The following is a 16,355-nucleotide window of genomic DNA, read 5'->3' as shown; positions in this document are numbered from 1 at the left end:
AGTTATCTTCCAGTATTTGTATAATCAAATAATCAGGATAATTACAAAGAACATATCAACAAAGTTGAGGAAACGTCAAGCTAACTTTTAAAGGAGGCCATTAATAGAATCTGTACGGGACATACCGTAGATGGAATGAACTATTGCAACCCTAACCCCTTTATAAGAAGCGACCAACATGGAGCATTCATTCAATTTAAAACATTTCTCTTTTGTATATATACATGATGCATAGCACTTTATGTTGGAACAAAGGTACTTCATATTTTGCAAAAGGACTTAATATTTTCTTTTGGATTCATATGCAAATGTGTATATTCAGACCTGCTGTGTGTGTATGCAACCACAACATGTATCCAAGCAAGTACATCTGTTATCAGTTTGACATTTGTTGATGTGTGATTTAAGTAGTGTAGACCATTTGCACGGCTCTGAACTAATGTGGTGGCTATTCGTTTGATATGTCGCTGGTAAAATACCTTTGTCCATACTTTCTTTTGTTATTACCAGGGTCAGAAACACGTTACTAAACTGGCCTTGTTTGTCTATTCCCACACTTTACCGAATGGTCCCTGTGGCTCCCTCCTTTTGTTTTGTTTTTTTGTGAGATGACAACAAAAGTGATGTGTTGTGCTGGCGTTTTTCCCTACAAATAAACCCAGGGGTGGAAACACAGGACGAGATCACCACCCAATAATTGAAACGGCTACGCTTAGGATGCTATAGGATTCGGATCTTATCAGACGAATAAACGTGCTACTAACAGGACTATCAGTGATGAAAACTATAAAGGCAAAGTAACAAAACTTCTTCGATTTAACGTGCAATACCAGATTGGCATTATATGCAAAACTGTCCCGTTCTAAGGTGTTGACTACAATAAAGATCTGTGCTAAAAAACTTTACTGAACCTAAAAAGGTAATCAGATAGTGAGGTCCAAATGAGGCAACAGCTGAAGCTTTTACTGCCAAAGTGTTCTTCGAGACGACACAGGGCTGGGACTTATGTGATAGTGCGCGAGGCATGAAGAGTTGTGGATCACTGAGGAGGGGGGATATACTTTTTATTACATTGGGACAGTCAGTGAGTATACTCTAATACCCTCCACTGCACCTTACTTCCTTGGCAATTTGGTGTCTCTAACACCCCTGTAAAAGCAGAAATGTTTGCATATCTCTCAGAGGAATATTTAAGGAAAAATAAGCAAAAAGTAAGTATGCGGTGTGTGATTCAGTGTGGACTGAGCCCTGAAAAAAAGGTTGTGTTGTAGTTTTCCAGATGTTTGCTTTTGGTGCATGTCTCGTTTGTGTTGATGTTTTTTGGTTCGTGTTTCTCGGGGAAATTAAATGACACAATTTAATGGTCCCACATTGTGATATTACAAAAAAAAAATCTTGCATTGTGCAACACCTGTTTGCCTGACTTATTTTCTATACAGACTAAAGTTCCAAATAAATATTTTTTGCTTTTCGACCAGTTTCTCTGTGATATTTATTCTGAACAACATTTTAGTACGTGTTAGAAAAAAATGACATGAGACTCGGGCCCCATGGTCAGTGGGGTGGTGCGCTGCAGGGGTCGCACGTCCCGCGGGCGGGTGGCTGGGCCTGTGTGTCCTTCTGAGTCCCGTGGGGGGGGCATCGTGCCGGGGCTGGTTAGGCGTTCCGTCTGGTCCTGTCAACCTGAGTATTGAACCTGGCTGGCTGTGCTAGGCGCGGGGCTCACCATGTGGCCTCCTTTGTGGGGGGCGGTCTTCTGTCATCACACCGGGCTGCCGGGGTACCTGCTCTCTGACACTCTCGGTGCGCGGGGAGCTCGTCGCTGGGCGGTCGGGCTGTGGGTGGGGGTGCCATCTGCCGCCCTCTGTTCTATAGTCTGCATGCTCGGCGGCTGGGGGCTGACCAGGGGCCTGATGGGGGCGCGGAGCTGCCCGACATGGCGGAGGCGCATGGCGGATGCTCTGTGCCCTTGGCTGGTCGCTGTAGGTTGGCTGTCACCAGGTACGGGAGGTGGGCGCACTGAGGTGCGTTTGGGTCCGGGGGGAGGGGTTCTGCGTGGTTGCTCCCCGGCCTGCTGTGCCCCTGGATCGATCCGTTCGCAACTCGCCTATCTCTCCCAGTGCCAAAACTCATACTCAGTACATACACCACACAATTGACCGAGGGCTTGTGGGATGGGCGGGGTGCAGGCTATGTGGGTGGGGATGCGGCAGGCAACTGCCATCTTGCCTGTCACGCTCCTGCCCAAGCGTGCTTCTTGTCCGTCCCAAAATTTTAATAAGCTTAGAACACATACACTAGGACACCAATCCTACTCCGAACAACACTCCATCGGACCAGGGTCTGCGGGACAGGAGGGGTGCAAGTGAATCGGGTTTGACTTGCCTGAAGGGCTCACACCCCCAACCCCGCAATTTTAACTGCAATTACCACCAACACACATTGAGGGTGCGGAGAGTGCCGCTGGGTGCCTTCCGGGGCCCCTGGGGGACTGCTTTCTATTGTATGGTGGGTTGGGGTGTGGGGGGCGGCAGTTGGCGCGGCTTCTCTGAGGCGGGTGCTCCAGGTGCTGGGGGTGGTGGAGAGCCTGTATACCTGGTGACCTGCCAGCATCGCCGGGGGCGGGGGGGTATAACATTGAGGTGCCCGACACTGGGCACACGCTGCTACGTGTATGGGCACTTGGCATTCATGCCGGGCGGGGTGTCTGGTCGGCTGCGGTGGGGCGGGCCACCCCCTTGTGCGTGGCGTGGGTGGCATGGGGGTCCTGCCGGCTCACCCGTGGGGCGGGCGGCTCAGGCGAGGTGCCGGTATGTCGCCGTGGGGCCGGGATCCGGGTCTGCAGTCCGTGGGGTTGGGTTGCTCCACGGCCCTCTGGCTTCTCTGGGGGCCCCGGGGTCTTCTGTGGCCACAGGGCAAGGTACCTGGGGCTTTTCTGCGGCTGTAGGGTGTCCACGGGGCTGCGGAGTTTGGGGGGGCTTCGGGGCCCCTTCCGTTGCTTGGAGGTGCCGCAACATATTACCAACCTTCTACACCAGTACCAATGGGGATAAGTCATGTACACTCACCGGTGGACATCTCACACACACACACACACACACACACACACACACACACACACACACACACACACACACACACACACACACACACACACACACACACACACACACACACACCACCACACCTGCCTCAGGTGCACCCCAGCAACCTCCTGGTTGCATTCCTCTCCTTTCCGCCCTCATTTACTGCCATAATAATGACAGGAAGAGGCCACGTGACCAGCTGTAGTTCCAGTTTTCCTGGACCTAATTCGCTGTTTTTCAGTACATGTTATTTTCCAATGTTCATGTTTTTGTGTAAATGTTGTTTGTTTCTATGTTTATTTGTCTCACCGTGGTGATTCTCACCCTCTTGGAGTAGTGATCAGTTGTTTATAGACCCAAACATGATAGTTCTCCAAAGAGGGGGGTTGGTGGTGGTTCCCTATAACCAAAAACTGTGCTCTTGTCATTCTACAGGTCGTCCACAGGACAGAGTTATTGCAGCAGTTGTTGATGATTAAAGAATTAATAAAGAGTTGTATTGCAGGTTGAGAACTTGAACTCCACTTGCAGACTAACTCTGTCCTGGATGCAATGGCATACAAATACTCTGTGCCGAGCATGCTGACAGCACAGGTAAAAAAATATTAAAAAAATGACATGAACACTGCACAGTCCATGACTTGAAAATGAAAAAAAAATCTTTTAAGAGGATGGTAGTGAAATGGTCATCACCACATAGTAATGAAGGCATCCAAAATATTAGATAATAATATAAATATATTATAATATTTGAAATATTATATATATTATATCTTAATATATATAAATATATTAATTATTAATTATTATATTAATAATAATATAAAACATGAGTATAATATTAGTAGTCTCAGTTTGTTTGATTTTCGAATTTGCATATGAGTTATTTCAATTAAATTATATATTTATATATAATTTCCAGAATTCATATATAATAGTATTCGCTATTCGATTTGTAATCATATTTTGAATTTATTTTTATATATATTTTTTTAATATAAAATGTACCACCAGAAGGCCATTGTGTCACTAGTGGCAAGTGTACCATAGTTTGGGGAAAGACTGCTGCTCGAGGCAAAAAAAAAAGACCAAGCTGCAATTTCCAGTAGTTTTTCTGTAAGATATTTATTGTGGGCATTAAATGAAATAACCAGACTCACAAGTGATTTTATTAGCTTGTTTATTTGGGTTATTCAATTGTATTTATCATTTACCAACGATTCTCAGACTCAGTAAAAATATTTGTTCAGAGGAGTTGATTCACTTTTAAGTTGTGAATGGAATTCTCACAAGAATTGTTTAATTCAGTGAAAATTATTTATTTTGGTGTAAATCAGTCCCATTCTAGATACATTTATGCCAAATGCCTTGACCTCTTTCAACCTTCATTTCATTCTCATAATTTTCAGTGTGTGAGTCAATGATTTGCCTGGAGCTTGTTGGGCACGTAGCTTGAGCGCATACGTGATTTGTCGCTCTCGGCTCTTTTCGTTCGCAAATCGAAAGTCATTTCGAATGATTTGTTCATCACGAAAAAATAGATTCTGAGTCTTGCATCACGCCCCGACCCCATATACCAGTGTCCCAAACATCTGTCATTCCTTTGGCATTCAGATAAATTTGGTTCTGCTGTAGTAAAATGCATTTCACGATTAATCGATATTTCCCCAAAGTGCTGTATTGAGGGTATTGCAAATCAATGAATTCATCCATCGGTGTTAAAAATGTCGGTGTGTAATATACCACATACTGCATGAAAAACGGAATACATACAAATTCAACTAGGGCTGGGTATCACAGTTGATACTTCTTTGATCTCGACTGAATTGCATTCATATTATTGAGGACCGAGACATTCTGTGGCCTTGGTAAGATACTTTAGAAGTTTATTCCAACAGTATTTCCAATATTTAAAAAAAGTTCAATTCTGGATACTTTAAAGATGTGTCGAAGTCAAGATATTGCATTGGATTCTCTATTAGAAAATGTCCAGATGATACCCAGCCCTAATGATGATTAAAGAAAACTGAATTAGCAGCTTTATCAGTCATATTAGTAGTTCACCTTTGGCAGAAAATATATTGTATTAACAGTCAGTCAAAATATTTGCGGCTTGCAACAGTAAGTGGGTGGCGGAACCTAACTGAAAAAATGTAATCTAGCTACGTCTTTAAAACACTGGGGCGCTCATTTTGTTGAAATAACCAAGTGGCTAACCCACAGACCATGTCTGACACATTTCCTTGACCTAAAACCCCAAAGATTCATCAAGCAAGCAATCCTGCTGGCCCTCAGATTAGAAAAATAAGAGTATATGCACAATACATTTAAATCTACTTTTAGGATGAAAACACATGGGGAAAACAAGGATTGTGCTTGGGTTGGTGGTCACGTATCGCATGTGAAAAAATTTCGCCCAACGTACTGTATAGCTCGTTTTGAACTAAATATTTTCCCAATTCTGTCAGGTGCACACCTGTTCCTTCAGCATTTCATTCACGGTCACAGGGCAGTTGGTAAGAGTTAAGGATTTGCTACAGGGATTTTAAGAAAGTCACAAAGTTATACTACCTTACACTGGTATACTATTTGGCATCGAAATAGGTTAATCACGTAAATGATAAAATTCTGTAAAAGACCAATTGGTACTGCGCTGAACTGACGGCGGTGATGAACTTGGGTCATCGTTAGTTGTTAACCGGCAAGCAAAATTTTGCCACCAGGGCCCTAACCATCAAACATTATCCTGCACTTTAGCAAATAGCTAACAGGTAGATGGTATTCATGATGTTTACTTGAAGGCTGCTAGCTTGTCACGTGACTGAAACAACTCGGCTAGCGTCCGACGCTAATGTTGCAAATCTTACAGCTGGGGTCTTTCTTGGCGTTGACGGTCGACAGGCTCATGAGTTGGTGTCCACTGATCGGGGCGACCACTCCCAGTGACAAGTCCACAGGCTCTGTGTAGATGACTTCCAAAATGACGTCCTGTGCGTGGCGGAAGGACAGCGTGCCGCCTTCCTCCTCAACACAGGTCAGGAAGCCGTTGTTGGATCTGTCCAGAGCCGGTAGGCGTCCTTTGCAGAAGAAGTCACCCTTGGAGCCCTCCGGAGCCAGGACCAGGATGACGTAGTGGTATGCAGTGTACATGCAGTAGAAGTCGCCAAAGTAGACGTTGGTGTTTTGGTTGAAAAGGACCGTGGCTTGGACCTGTGAAGCATTCCAAGAGAAAATTATGTAACAAGCTGTACAACAAAAAGAGAACATTACTTTTACTGCAAGTACCGTGATCAATTTGAAACCAAGACGGACTACACTTTGAGATATTCAGTATCTTGCTCAAGGACACTTCAACATCCTGCCAGGAGGAGCTGGGGATCGAACCAGCGTTCCTCACAAATTCTGTACGCAACATCTACATGAAATATTTTGCTTTTGTTGAAGTTCATATCAGCAAATAGCCCTTTAATTCTATCCATAAGCTTTCTTATTCATCTGAGCACATCAGAAAGAATCGCCGTGGACCAGTAGTTCCAATAGTTTTCATCTGGTCTGGCCTGAGGATCCACATTTGTCCTTAGTCATTAAGTCACGATTCAAGCAGAATAGAAGCTTTGAACCATTAAAATGTTTCGCTGTACCTGGAAGCGAAGTGGCCCGTAGGGAGAGTCCAGTGGAGGCTTGCCTGTGTTAAACTCTGTGTTGCAGCTGAAGAAGATTCCCTCCAGCTTGCTGCTGATGGGAGAGCCATGGCTTCCGCTGTCGTCTTTGACCGATGGAAGCATTCTGTTGCACTGCGCATCCCTGGAGCGATAAGAGGGGCTGCTCACAACATATGCCAGGGTTATTACACACCATGCATGCAGATGTGCAATCATGCAGAGACGAAATAGGTCAGGAGTCAAACATTAAGGGATGGATGGATAGATTTAGCCTGGTTTATAATCCCCACAAGCGAGATGTGAAGCTCATGGCGCGCTCACTACCAGAGGGCACGAGCATTTATAGTTGATGTGTTGCCATGAAGATGCTGTGGTCATATTCTCCAGAAAGACAGGGGGGGAACTATTGTAAACACTACAAAGAAGTCCCGAGGGAAGGATCTGAATAACTAGAAAAGATCAGTAAAATGGAACTAGAAAGTGTCTGTTTGTAGTCAGTGCAGGTTTTTCTAAACTATCGTCTTGACTTTGTGCAAACATCGGTATAAATATTACGAAGAAGTCCTGAGGTATTAAAATAGTCAAAATCTTTGGACAGAGACGGCGCTATCTCCTTCCATGAATTCAACGCCATCTGGTTATTTTGTGGTCATGGATGGATTGTAAAGATTGTACCTGCGGAGCTCTTCGCACAACCTTCATTTGGACACGTCCTTCTTGAATCACCTGAAGCGCAAGGTGCAGAATTCCAAAAATTGACAGGTATGCGCCCTCCACCTTGCGCTCTTGCCAAATCGCCATGCTGCACTTTTGCGAGCACTGCAAAGACTTTTATGGCGCGTGCACTAAACAACGCTACAGCTGCGGCAACTAGAAAGCAGTCTTTAAGCGTCACTTAATATAATCAATGCCAGTGGTCTTTAACCGGGGGTCCAAGACCCCTAGGGGTCCGCAGAGGTACTGCAGGGAATCCACCAATTTTCTTTTAATGTTAAAAATAATTCTGTGAAAAATCAAAAATGTATTTTAGACAAAAAAAACCCTTATTGAGTCAACTCTAACCATTAAGTAGAAAAGGTTTTTTATTTGTATTTTTAATGAGCTGAAAGCGAGACGAATGACAGCTTCTGACTTTATGGTGAGTTAAAAAACCTCAGAGTTTGAGGAACATTTAAAAACCTCAGAACTTTCATTAACATAGTGTCATAGTGGCTGAACATCAATATAAACACATGATAAATGGTTTGAATTATTGCAGCGGTATCAAACAGCACATAAAACCCTATTTCAGATTTTTCAAAACTTATTTTATTTGTAAGAAAAACGTTTCAGAGAAAAGGTGGATTTCACTGTTTTTCTACATACAGGGCATTTAAGACCTGGTCGACATAAAAAACGACTGTACTTATAGTCGTCAAACCTGGACTAGATTATAATAAAAAGCCTAAACAGCATTTCAAAACCCTATTTCAGATTTATAACGTAATTCTCTGTAAAGCAACAATAAATATGCGTTCTGTTTGTCACACGACAGAAAAATGCATTATTAACCACCATTTAAATGAATAAAAGAAATCGGCAAGTAAGCTGTTCACTTGCTGCCTAATATATCCCACCCCTTGACAGGTGCCATTGGAACGAGATGAGCAATGTTATTCACTTCACCTGTCAGTGGTTTTAATGTTGTGGCTGATCAGTGTATATTGTTATTATATATTGTTGTATATATAATCAGTATATACAAAAAATACTGACCCGTAAAGGGAGCCATAAAAACTACACAAATATTGCCAAACGCCAAACTGGTCAGTAGGTCGGTCGATTGAAGCTAAATGATCATCCAAATTTAATGACGGTTTAAGCTTAAAAATGCAAAAGAATCAATAAAAATTTTTTTTATACTTGAACTGAATCCATGAAGAAAAGTGTGAAATGGATCAGCCATCTTCCTGGACCGTGTCTGACAGAACAAGTGTAGCCATTTCTGGTTCTAATTTTTTGTGCGGCAACCAACATTTGCAGAAAGAGCATCCACATTTCAAAGTGTATACTAAGGACTCTCGAAACACATTTGGGATAGGGAAAACAAATGTTTATTTCAGATGTATATAAGGCCAAGTAGAGAAAATGAAGTTGGAAGGAAAGTCTCCTATTTGCAAATAAATTAACCAATTTTGTCTCTAGAAAGGTCCTTAGGCTCCTGCTGCCACACCAGAAATAACTCCATCTATAATACACCGGCTCATGTTAGCTCATGTAAGAATACCGCATCACGTACTGTGTACTATTTTTTGGCAACAGAACACTCACACAGACACTCAGAATCTCATATTTGTACCTGGCTTGATGAAAGTACTCTCTCTGCTGGTTTCTGTAGAAGACAGTGAAGGGGAGCATTCTTCCAGCGATAACTTCTGCTTTCTCCAGTAGCTGGTTCAGATGGACCGTAGAATAGTCTAGGGAACGAGGCAACCAGCGTCAAATAAATGTACAGGTTTAACCTTAAAGGTCTTGCACTTATGTGAGGTCAAGTCAAAAGGGTATTTGGTGTTTAAAAAGGAATCACCAAACTTCAACTCAACTAAAATAAAATAAAAGAGAAAGATCGCAAAAGGAGTCCAGCCTTATAAATGCCTATAGTTAATTTGGTGAGATGATGATTTATAGAGTATCTTAAATTAGGCTTTTACGATAGGAGCAAAAGGAGTTTAAACAGACCATTTATCGGTTATCGAGTATGCTGACGTAATTTATATGCATACTTCCACTCTTAAATCAGTTGATGCAGTATATCATAATTTTATAGGTATATCTCAGGTTTATTACACGATTATTACACGTTTATTACACATTAGCTTGACTTCACTCAAGGCTCATAACCAAATATGTGTACCATACCACCTTATGTGCGCTCTCTTCTGCAGTGCAGTTCTTCCCAACAAGTTAAAAACTGGCAAAATTATAACTTTGCAGGATTTGCGCACAGTGCTGTAAAGAAGTTTGAAAAATACAAAAGCCCAAAAAAGAAAAGAGAGAATGATTCTGTGGAACCTGCGGTGCAGAACTCCATGATCTCACTCCACTGGGAAACGGCGTACTCTCCATCTGGCTGCTTCGCCGCTGTCTGCACGGCGACTGTGTACTTGGTCCGCGGACTGAGGAACCAGTGACCCCGCACGGTCATGGGCAGGGCCACCGCTTTGGCCACCAGCTTCGTCGGCACATCCTGAAACACAACACCTTTGTGGTGGGCTTTTCTTGCTTTTTATAATTGTTTAGGTTTCAATGATTGTTTATCGTTTATCAATAGGTTATTATTTATAGCCAAACCGGGGCCCCGGGACTCCCGGGGGCCCAAGACACGACCGTTAATACATGTCAGGCAGGCCCTTGACATGTATTAACGTATCTAATGAATTGGCTTGAGCGCTGATACAATCCCTGTAAAGCATTAGAACACATAGGAATTACGGTTAGGTTGGTAGTACAATTTGAGAGATATATTTAAAACCATTAAATTAATCAACTAATTTTGAAATGTTGAGGTGTATGAGTAGTTGTTTTATTTGCAGGCTCACAATTAAAGTTAGAACATGCAGATGCATGAGTGAATCGCCTCCAAAAGTATGCTGGGTAATACATCTTGCCTTCGTTATCAACAACTCCAAAAGAGAACTTTACGTCAGCATCAATCACTTATCAACAGTGAAAATTTGTTAACTAGTTTAAATTAGTGAAGTTCAGCGAACAACATGAGCGGACCCAATTGCAGCACAAAGACAGTAGTACTCGTCGGAGACCCCGTCCATCTCCACGTCATCAGCTAAATGGGCCACGTGATCCTCATCGGAGTAGTTGGAGACCCCGTCCATCTCCTCGTCCTCCGCTAAATGGGCCGCGTCCTCATCGGAGGAGGGACCCCCAGGGTCGACATCCTCCGCCTCTGAAACATCGCTGGAGGACGCAGGTCCTGGTGGGATGGACGCGCATGGACCTGGGGAGCTTGAGCCCCACTGCCATCGGGTTGACGACCTTTTCGATCATGAACGGGCTGATGAACCGAGGAGCCAGCTTTTTGGATTCCACCTTAAGGGGGAGGTCCCGGGTGGAGAGCCAGAACTTCTGGCACGGCTGGTACTCCGGGGCCTGGGAGCGCCGACGGTTGGCGGCAGAGGCGTTGCGGCCAGGGGCTCGGAGGAGGGCGGCCCGGGCCCGGGTCCAGGTCCTGCGGCAGCGGGGAATGAAGACCTGGACGGACGGGCAGGAAGCCTCCTTCTCAAGGGCCGGGAACAGAGGCGGTTGGAAGCCGTAGGCGCACTGGAAGGGGGAGAGGCCTGTGGCCAAACTGGTCAGGGTGTTGTGGGCATATTCCGCCCACAAATGCTGCTCGGACCAGGACGACGGGTGTTGTGATGTCATGCAGCGAAGGGCCGTCTCCATCTCCTGGTTCTTCCGCTCCGTTTGGCCGTTGGACTGGGGGTTGTACCCTAAAGAGAGGCTGACAGTGGCCCCCAGGAGCGCACAGAACTCCCTCCAGAAGACAGAGGCGAACTGGGGACCCCGGTCGGATACGACATCTAGCGGGATGCCATGGAGGCGGACGACATGGTACAATAATAGCTCAGCGGTGCCCTTGGCCGACGGAAGCTTCGGTTGAGGCACGAAGTGAGCCATCTTGCTAAACCGGTCCACCACGGTCAGGATGGTAGTGTTGCCGCTAGACGGTGGCAGACCGGTGACGAAGTCCACGGAGATGTGAGACCAGGGGCGATGAGGAACTGGCAGTGGGTGTAGGAGACCAGCAGGAGCAAGAAGAGAGGGTTTGTGCTGGTTCCAGGTGGGGCAGGCATTGACGAACCCTCGGACGTCCTCACCCAGGGAGGGCCACCAGAAGCGATGCTGGACGACCTCCTTCGTCCGCTGGATCCCTGGGAGGCAGGTGAGTCGGGAGTTGTCGAGAACCTCGGACCGGAGGTCAGGCAGGACGAACAGACGGTCAGGCGGACATGCGCTGGGTCTAGGTTGGTCCTGGGCGGCAGCTCTGACCTTCTCTTCCACCTCCCAGGTAAGTGTGGCAACTAGACGGGAGGAAGGTAGAATGGTGTCAGGGTCAGCAGCGTCTTCCTCCTCCTCCTGGAACTGCCGGGACAGGGCGTCAGCTTTGATATTGCGTGACCCCGGCCGATAGGAGAGGGAGAAATTGAACCTTGTTAGGAAGAGCGCCCAACTCTATATACTCCAGGTTTTTGTGGTCAGTCCACACCAGGAACGGCAGCTGGGTTCCCTCTAGCCAGTGTCGCCACTCCTCCAGGGCCAATTTGACGGCGAGAAGCTCCCTATTCCCGATGTCATTGTTCCTCTCGGCTGGGGTTAAACAGGATGAAGCTTCTGGTCGGACTCCCACATCGGAGGCGTCCACTTCAACCACGAACTGACGTTCGGGGTCAGGCATTACCAGAATGGGGGCTGAAGTGAACTGTGCCTTCAGGGCCAGGAAGGCGTCGTTGGCGGTGGCGGACCACCGAAACGGCACCTTGGAGGAAGTTAGGGCTGTGAGGGGGGCAGCCACCGTGCTGTAGCCTCGGATGAACCTCCGATAGAAGTTGGCAAAACCGAGGAAGCGCTGGAGTTGTTTGCGGGTGTCCAGGGCGGGCCAGGTGGTGACGGCGGAGACTTTAGTGGAGTCCATCTGGATGGTCCCCCTCGATACGACGGACCCCAGGAAGGAGACGGACGGGACGTGAAACTCACACTTCTCCGCCTTCACAAAGAGTGAGTTCTCCAGGAGGCGCTGCAGGACCGTCTGGACGTGGTGGACGTGCTCAGGTTGGGATCAGGAGAAGATCAGGATGTCGTCGAGGTACACAAAGACGAATTTGTTGAGCATGTCCCTGAGCACGTCATTGACCAGGGCCTGGAAGACGGCGGGGGCGTTGGTGAGACCAAAGGGTCTCACCAACGCGGAGCAACCACATATTCGTAGTGACGGGAGGGAGTGTTGAACGCCGTCTTCCATTCGTCCCCCTCTCGAACCCGGACCAGATGGTAGGCGTTGCGTAGGTCGAGCTTGGTGAACACCGTGGCCCCCTCCAGGAGTTCGAAGGCTGATGAGATGAGGGGCAGGGGATAGCGGTTCTTGACCGTAATGTCGTTGAGGCTGCGATAGTCAATACAGGGGCGAAGCGACTTGTCCTTCTTCTCCACGAAGAAGAAGCCCGCCCCCGCCGGGGATGAGGAGGGACGGATGATGCCCGCCGCCAGGGCATCGTTAATAAAGGTGTCCATGGCCTCTCTCTCCGGGGCGGACAGGGAGTACAGGCGGCCTCTGGGGGCGGTGGAGCCGGGCTGGAGGTCGATGGCAATATCGTCCGGCCTGTGCAGGGGAAGGGATGTCGCCTTGGCCTTGCTGAAGACTTCCCTGAAGTCGAGGTACTCGGCGGGGACCCCCCAACATGTCGGATGCGGAGCTGGTGCTGGTGGGTGGCTGAGGTGCGGCGGCTTGCTTCAGGCAGACCTGATGGCACGCAGGACTCCATCCCAGAATAGCCCCTGTGGTCCAGTCGAGGTGTGGGTTGTGACGCCGGAGTCAGGGGAACCCCAGGAGGAAAGGGTGACGAGGTGAGTGCAGGATACAGAACTGTTTCGTCTCGTGGTGGTTGCCGGACAGGAGCAAGCGGATGGGCGCTGTCTGATGGGTGACTGTCCCCAGGAGGGGGCCATCCAGGGCAGTGGCAGGTACCGGAGAACGCAGGAGAACTCGACCAACACCCAGCTGTCGTGCTAGGTTATCGTCGATGATGTTAACATCCGAACCAGAGTCAATAAGTATGGCAAGGGAATGTGAGCCTTGGGGCAGGAGCAGCCGAGCCTGGCAGAGGGGGCGTAGGTTGGAGGGGGATTTGGAGGTGTGGCTCACCAGGACCTCCTCCCTCACTGGCGAGCCCGGCCCCTTTACCGGACACCCGGAAATGTAGTATCCAGCTAGACCGCAGTAGAGGCAAAGGTTCCCCACCCGGCGTCTCTCCTTCTCCTCTGGGGTGAGGCTGGACCGGCCAACCCGCATGGGAGAGGCCTCACTCATGGGTTGGCGGCCCGGAGGAACCTGGAAGACGGGTTGCTGGGCGGCGCTCCACTTGCCTCTGACGCCTCTCTCGCTGCCGGGCCTGGATGCGTCGGTCGATACGGGAAGCAAGCTCAATGATGCCATCGAGAGAGGTGGGCAGGCCGTGGGAAACTAGCACATCCTTCACGTACTCTGCTAATGCCATCAGGAACACGTCAATCTGGGCTGCCGGGTTCCACTCACTCAGTCGAGCCTGGGTGCCGAAGTCGATTGCGTAATCGACCACGGAGCTGGACCCTTGACCGAGACCCAGGAGACCACCAGCAGCATCGGGACCTCGTGATGTCACCCCAAAGACCTTGCGGAGCTCGGCGGCAAAGGCGTGGAAGGAGGAGCAGGCTGGTGTGCGTCGTTCCCACTCGGCCGTTCCCCACAGCCGAGCGCGGCCCGTCAGGTGATTTACGGTGAACGCCACCTTGGCTTCCTCGGAGGTGAAGGTGTGGGGCTGCAGAGCGAAGATGATGGAACAGTTCGTAATGAACGGACTACAGCGTCTGTAGTCCGTTCATTACTTTACGTCTCCGGCGTAGCGTTCTGGAACCCCCACCCGGGGCTCCAGGGAGTACCCAGGCTGGGCCGGTGCTGGTGCAGGTGGGTCCGGGGAAGCAGGCGGCGGGATTAACTGACCAAGAGTGATGGCGAGCTGCTGGACCTGGGCAGCTAGCGTGGGGAGCCCTTGCTCCTGGCTAGCCGCTGCTAGCGGAACGTCCGCTGAGGTGGAGGCTCGGACAGCCTCCTGGTGTTGGAGCTGTGACTCCACCCTTCCCAGGCGTGCCAGCAACTCGGGGTTGTGTGCTGGGTCCATTGTTGGCCAGATTGTACTGTAACGGGTGTGGTTAGGACCCAATTGCAGCACAAAGACAGGCAGAGATATTTGGTAATGTCTTTTATTTGTAGAGCGGACGGAAGACAGGCAGGGGGCAGGCAAGATACATCGTCGGGGACAGGCATGTTCGATAACGAGGAGTGCAGACAGAAGACAGGCGGGGGGGCAGGCAGGATACGTGGTCGTAGCGAGGCAGAGTCGGTAGCGGGGAATCAGTCCGGAGAACGCTGGAGAGTCTGGTGCAAGCATCGAAGACAATCTGGCAATGGGTGACTGGTGAGAGAGGCAATGATTAGATTGCAGATCTGGAACAGCTGTGTGCGCAGGTGAATAGAGTTGGGCTAATGGGACAGGTAAGGAGAGGGAGGGGAAAGTAGAAGAAGGCAGAGATCATGACAACAGTACTGTGACTGCAAAAAAATGTGAGGTAGTAAATTAAAGAATTTGTGTGAGAAAATGTAACAAGGCTTGTAAGCCCTGCAGCTAAGCATGCAGGATTGTTTATGTGTTGTTAAGCGATGCAAATGTTAGGATTCTATTTTTGCTTTGTACTGTCTGTTTAATTTCTCTCCCCCTGTCTCTCTTTTCCCTCATTTTCCCTTGGTAGGGCATATGTGAGGCAGGAGGCATGGCTGGCTCCTCCTAGGCAGCAATCAGGCACACCTGACTCCACCCATCATCAAACTCTCCATATAAGCCTGGTCATGACTCCATTACGGTGCCAGATAATTCCGTCTAGTTCGCTTGTCGCTGACCTGCGTGTGTTCAAGCTTCCATGTGCTCAGCCATTGCGGTGGTTCTCGTTTGTCCTAGCTGGCTTCCTGCTTCCACTGCCTGCTCTCCACTCCTGCTCTCCAATTCTGTTCCATCTTCAGTTTCATTGTCAGTCTCCGCCTTTGGGGTCCAACCAAAAACTAAACAGTAAGGTCAAGCTACTGTACTGTACTGTACAGTACTGTACTCTCTAATGGGTTATTAAGCACCATAGGGCTTTTCTCAACCTGGCTTGTACACCATCCATGGGACTGTATTCATACTGTACAGGTACTCCTCACTTAACAACCTATTTGTTTAATGACTAATCAGACTTACGACCAGCTCTCTGCCCAGTCTGTATTGTATGCCGCATACAATACCGCTGCGTACAATCAGCGTCAAGCATCTCAATGCGCATCACTGCTGTCTCGTTCCCGCAGTCTGTCAGTATTCACTACACTAATGTCCGCAATCGCCGCCCCCCCTTACCGTGAAATAACACGGTTCCTCGATTATCGACCAATTTGCTTAACGACTTGGTCCTAGGAATTGTGTGTGTGTGTGTGTGTGTGTGTGTGTGTGTGTGTGTGTGTGTGTGTGTGTGTGTGTGTGTGTGTGTGTGTGTGTGTGTGTGTGGCGTACTACCCCCGGGCCTGGCTTTCACTTGCTCCGCTACTGGGCAAACGTTTAAGCCTTAAACAAATAGTTAAGTTCGAGGTTGGGCTGTGTGCTTACATATGTACATTTTAATGGGGCCAGGGTTGGGGTGGGGGAGCAAACTCATCCTTTAATGCTCAGGTGTCCTCATGACATTTTCAACGAATGAATCAGCCCTTCATTTTTACAGTTCATTTTTTTGCAGAGACAAAGTGTGAGGCTAGGCAAGTTTTTTTATTTTTTTA

General features: G+C 48.1%; 1 protein-coding gene across 1 annotated transcript in view; it reads right to left on the bottom strand.

The window, feature by feature from the left end:
* Nucleotides 1-5,921: 5,921 nt before the first annotated feature.
* LOC307246122 (phytanoyl-CoA hydroxylase-interacting protein-like) overlaps nt 5,922-16,355 on the bottom strand; it is a gene marked incomplete at both ends in the record, with an annotated part of 53,969 nt that continues 43,535 nt past the window's right edge. The window contains 4 exons of the mRNA XM_080021932.1: nt 5,922-6,296; nt 6,728-6,908; nt 9,087-9,204; nt 9,800-9,974. Of these exons, the coding sequence (XP_079878058.1) occupies nt 5,922-6,296; nt 6,728-6,908; nt 9,087-9,204; nt 9,800-9,974 (849 nt within the window). The remainder of the gene's footprint in view (nt 6,297-6,727; nt 6,909-9,086; nt 9,205-9,799; nt 9,975-16,355) is intronic.

This window comes from Zeus faber (genome assembly GCF_960531495.2).
Source record: "Zeus faber genome assembly, chromosome: 20".
NCBI classification, from domain to species: Eukaryota; Metazoa; Chordata; class Actinopteri; order Zeiformes; family Zeidae; genus Zeus; species Zeus faber.
Note: the sequence above shows the minus strand (reverse complement) of the source record. Positions and strands in the feature narration are given on the sequence as shown.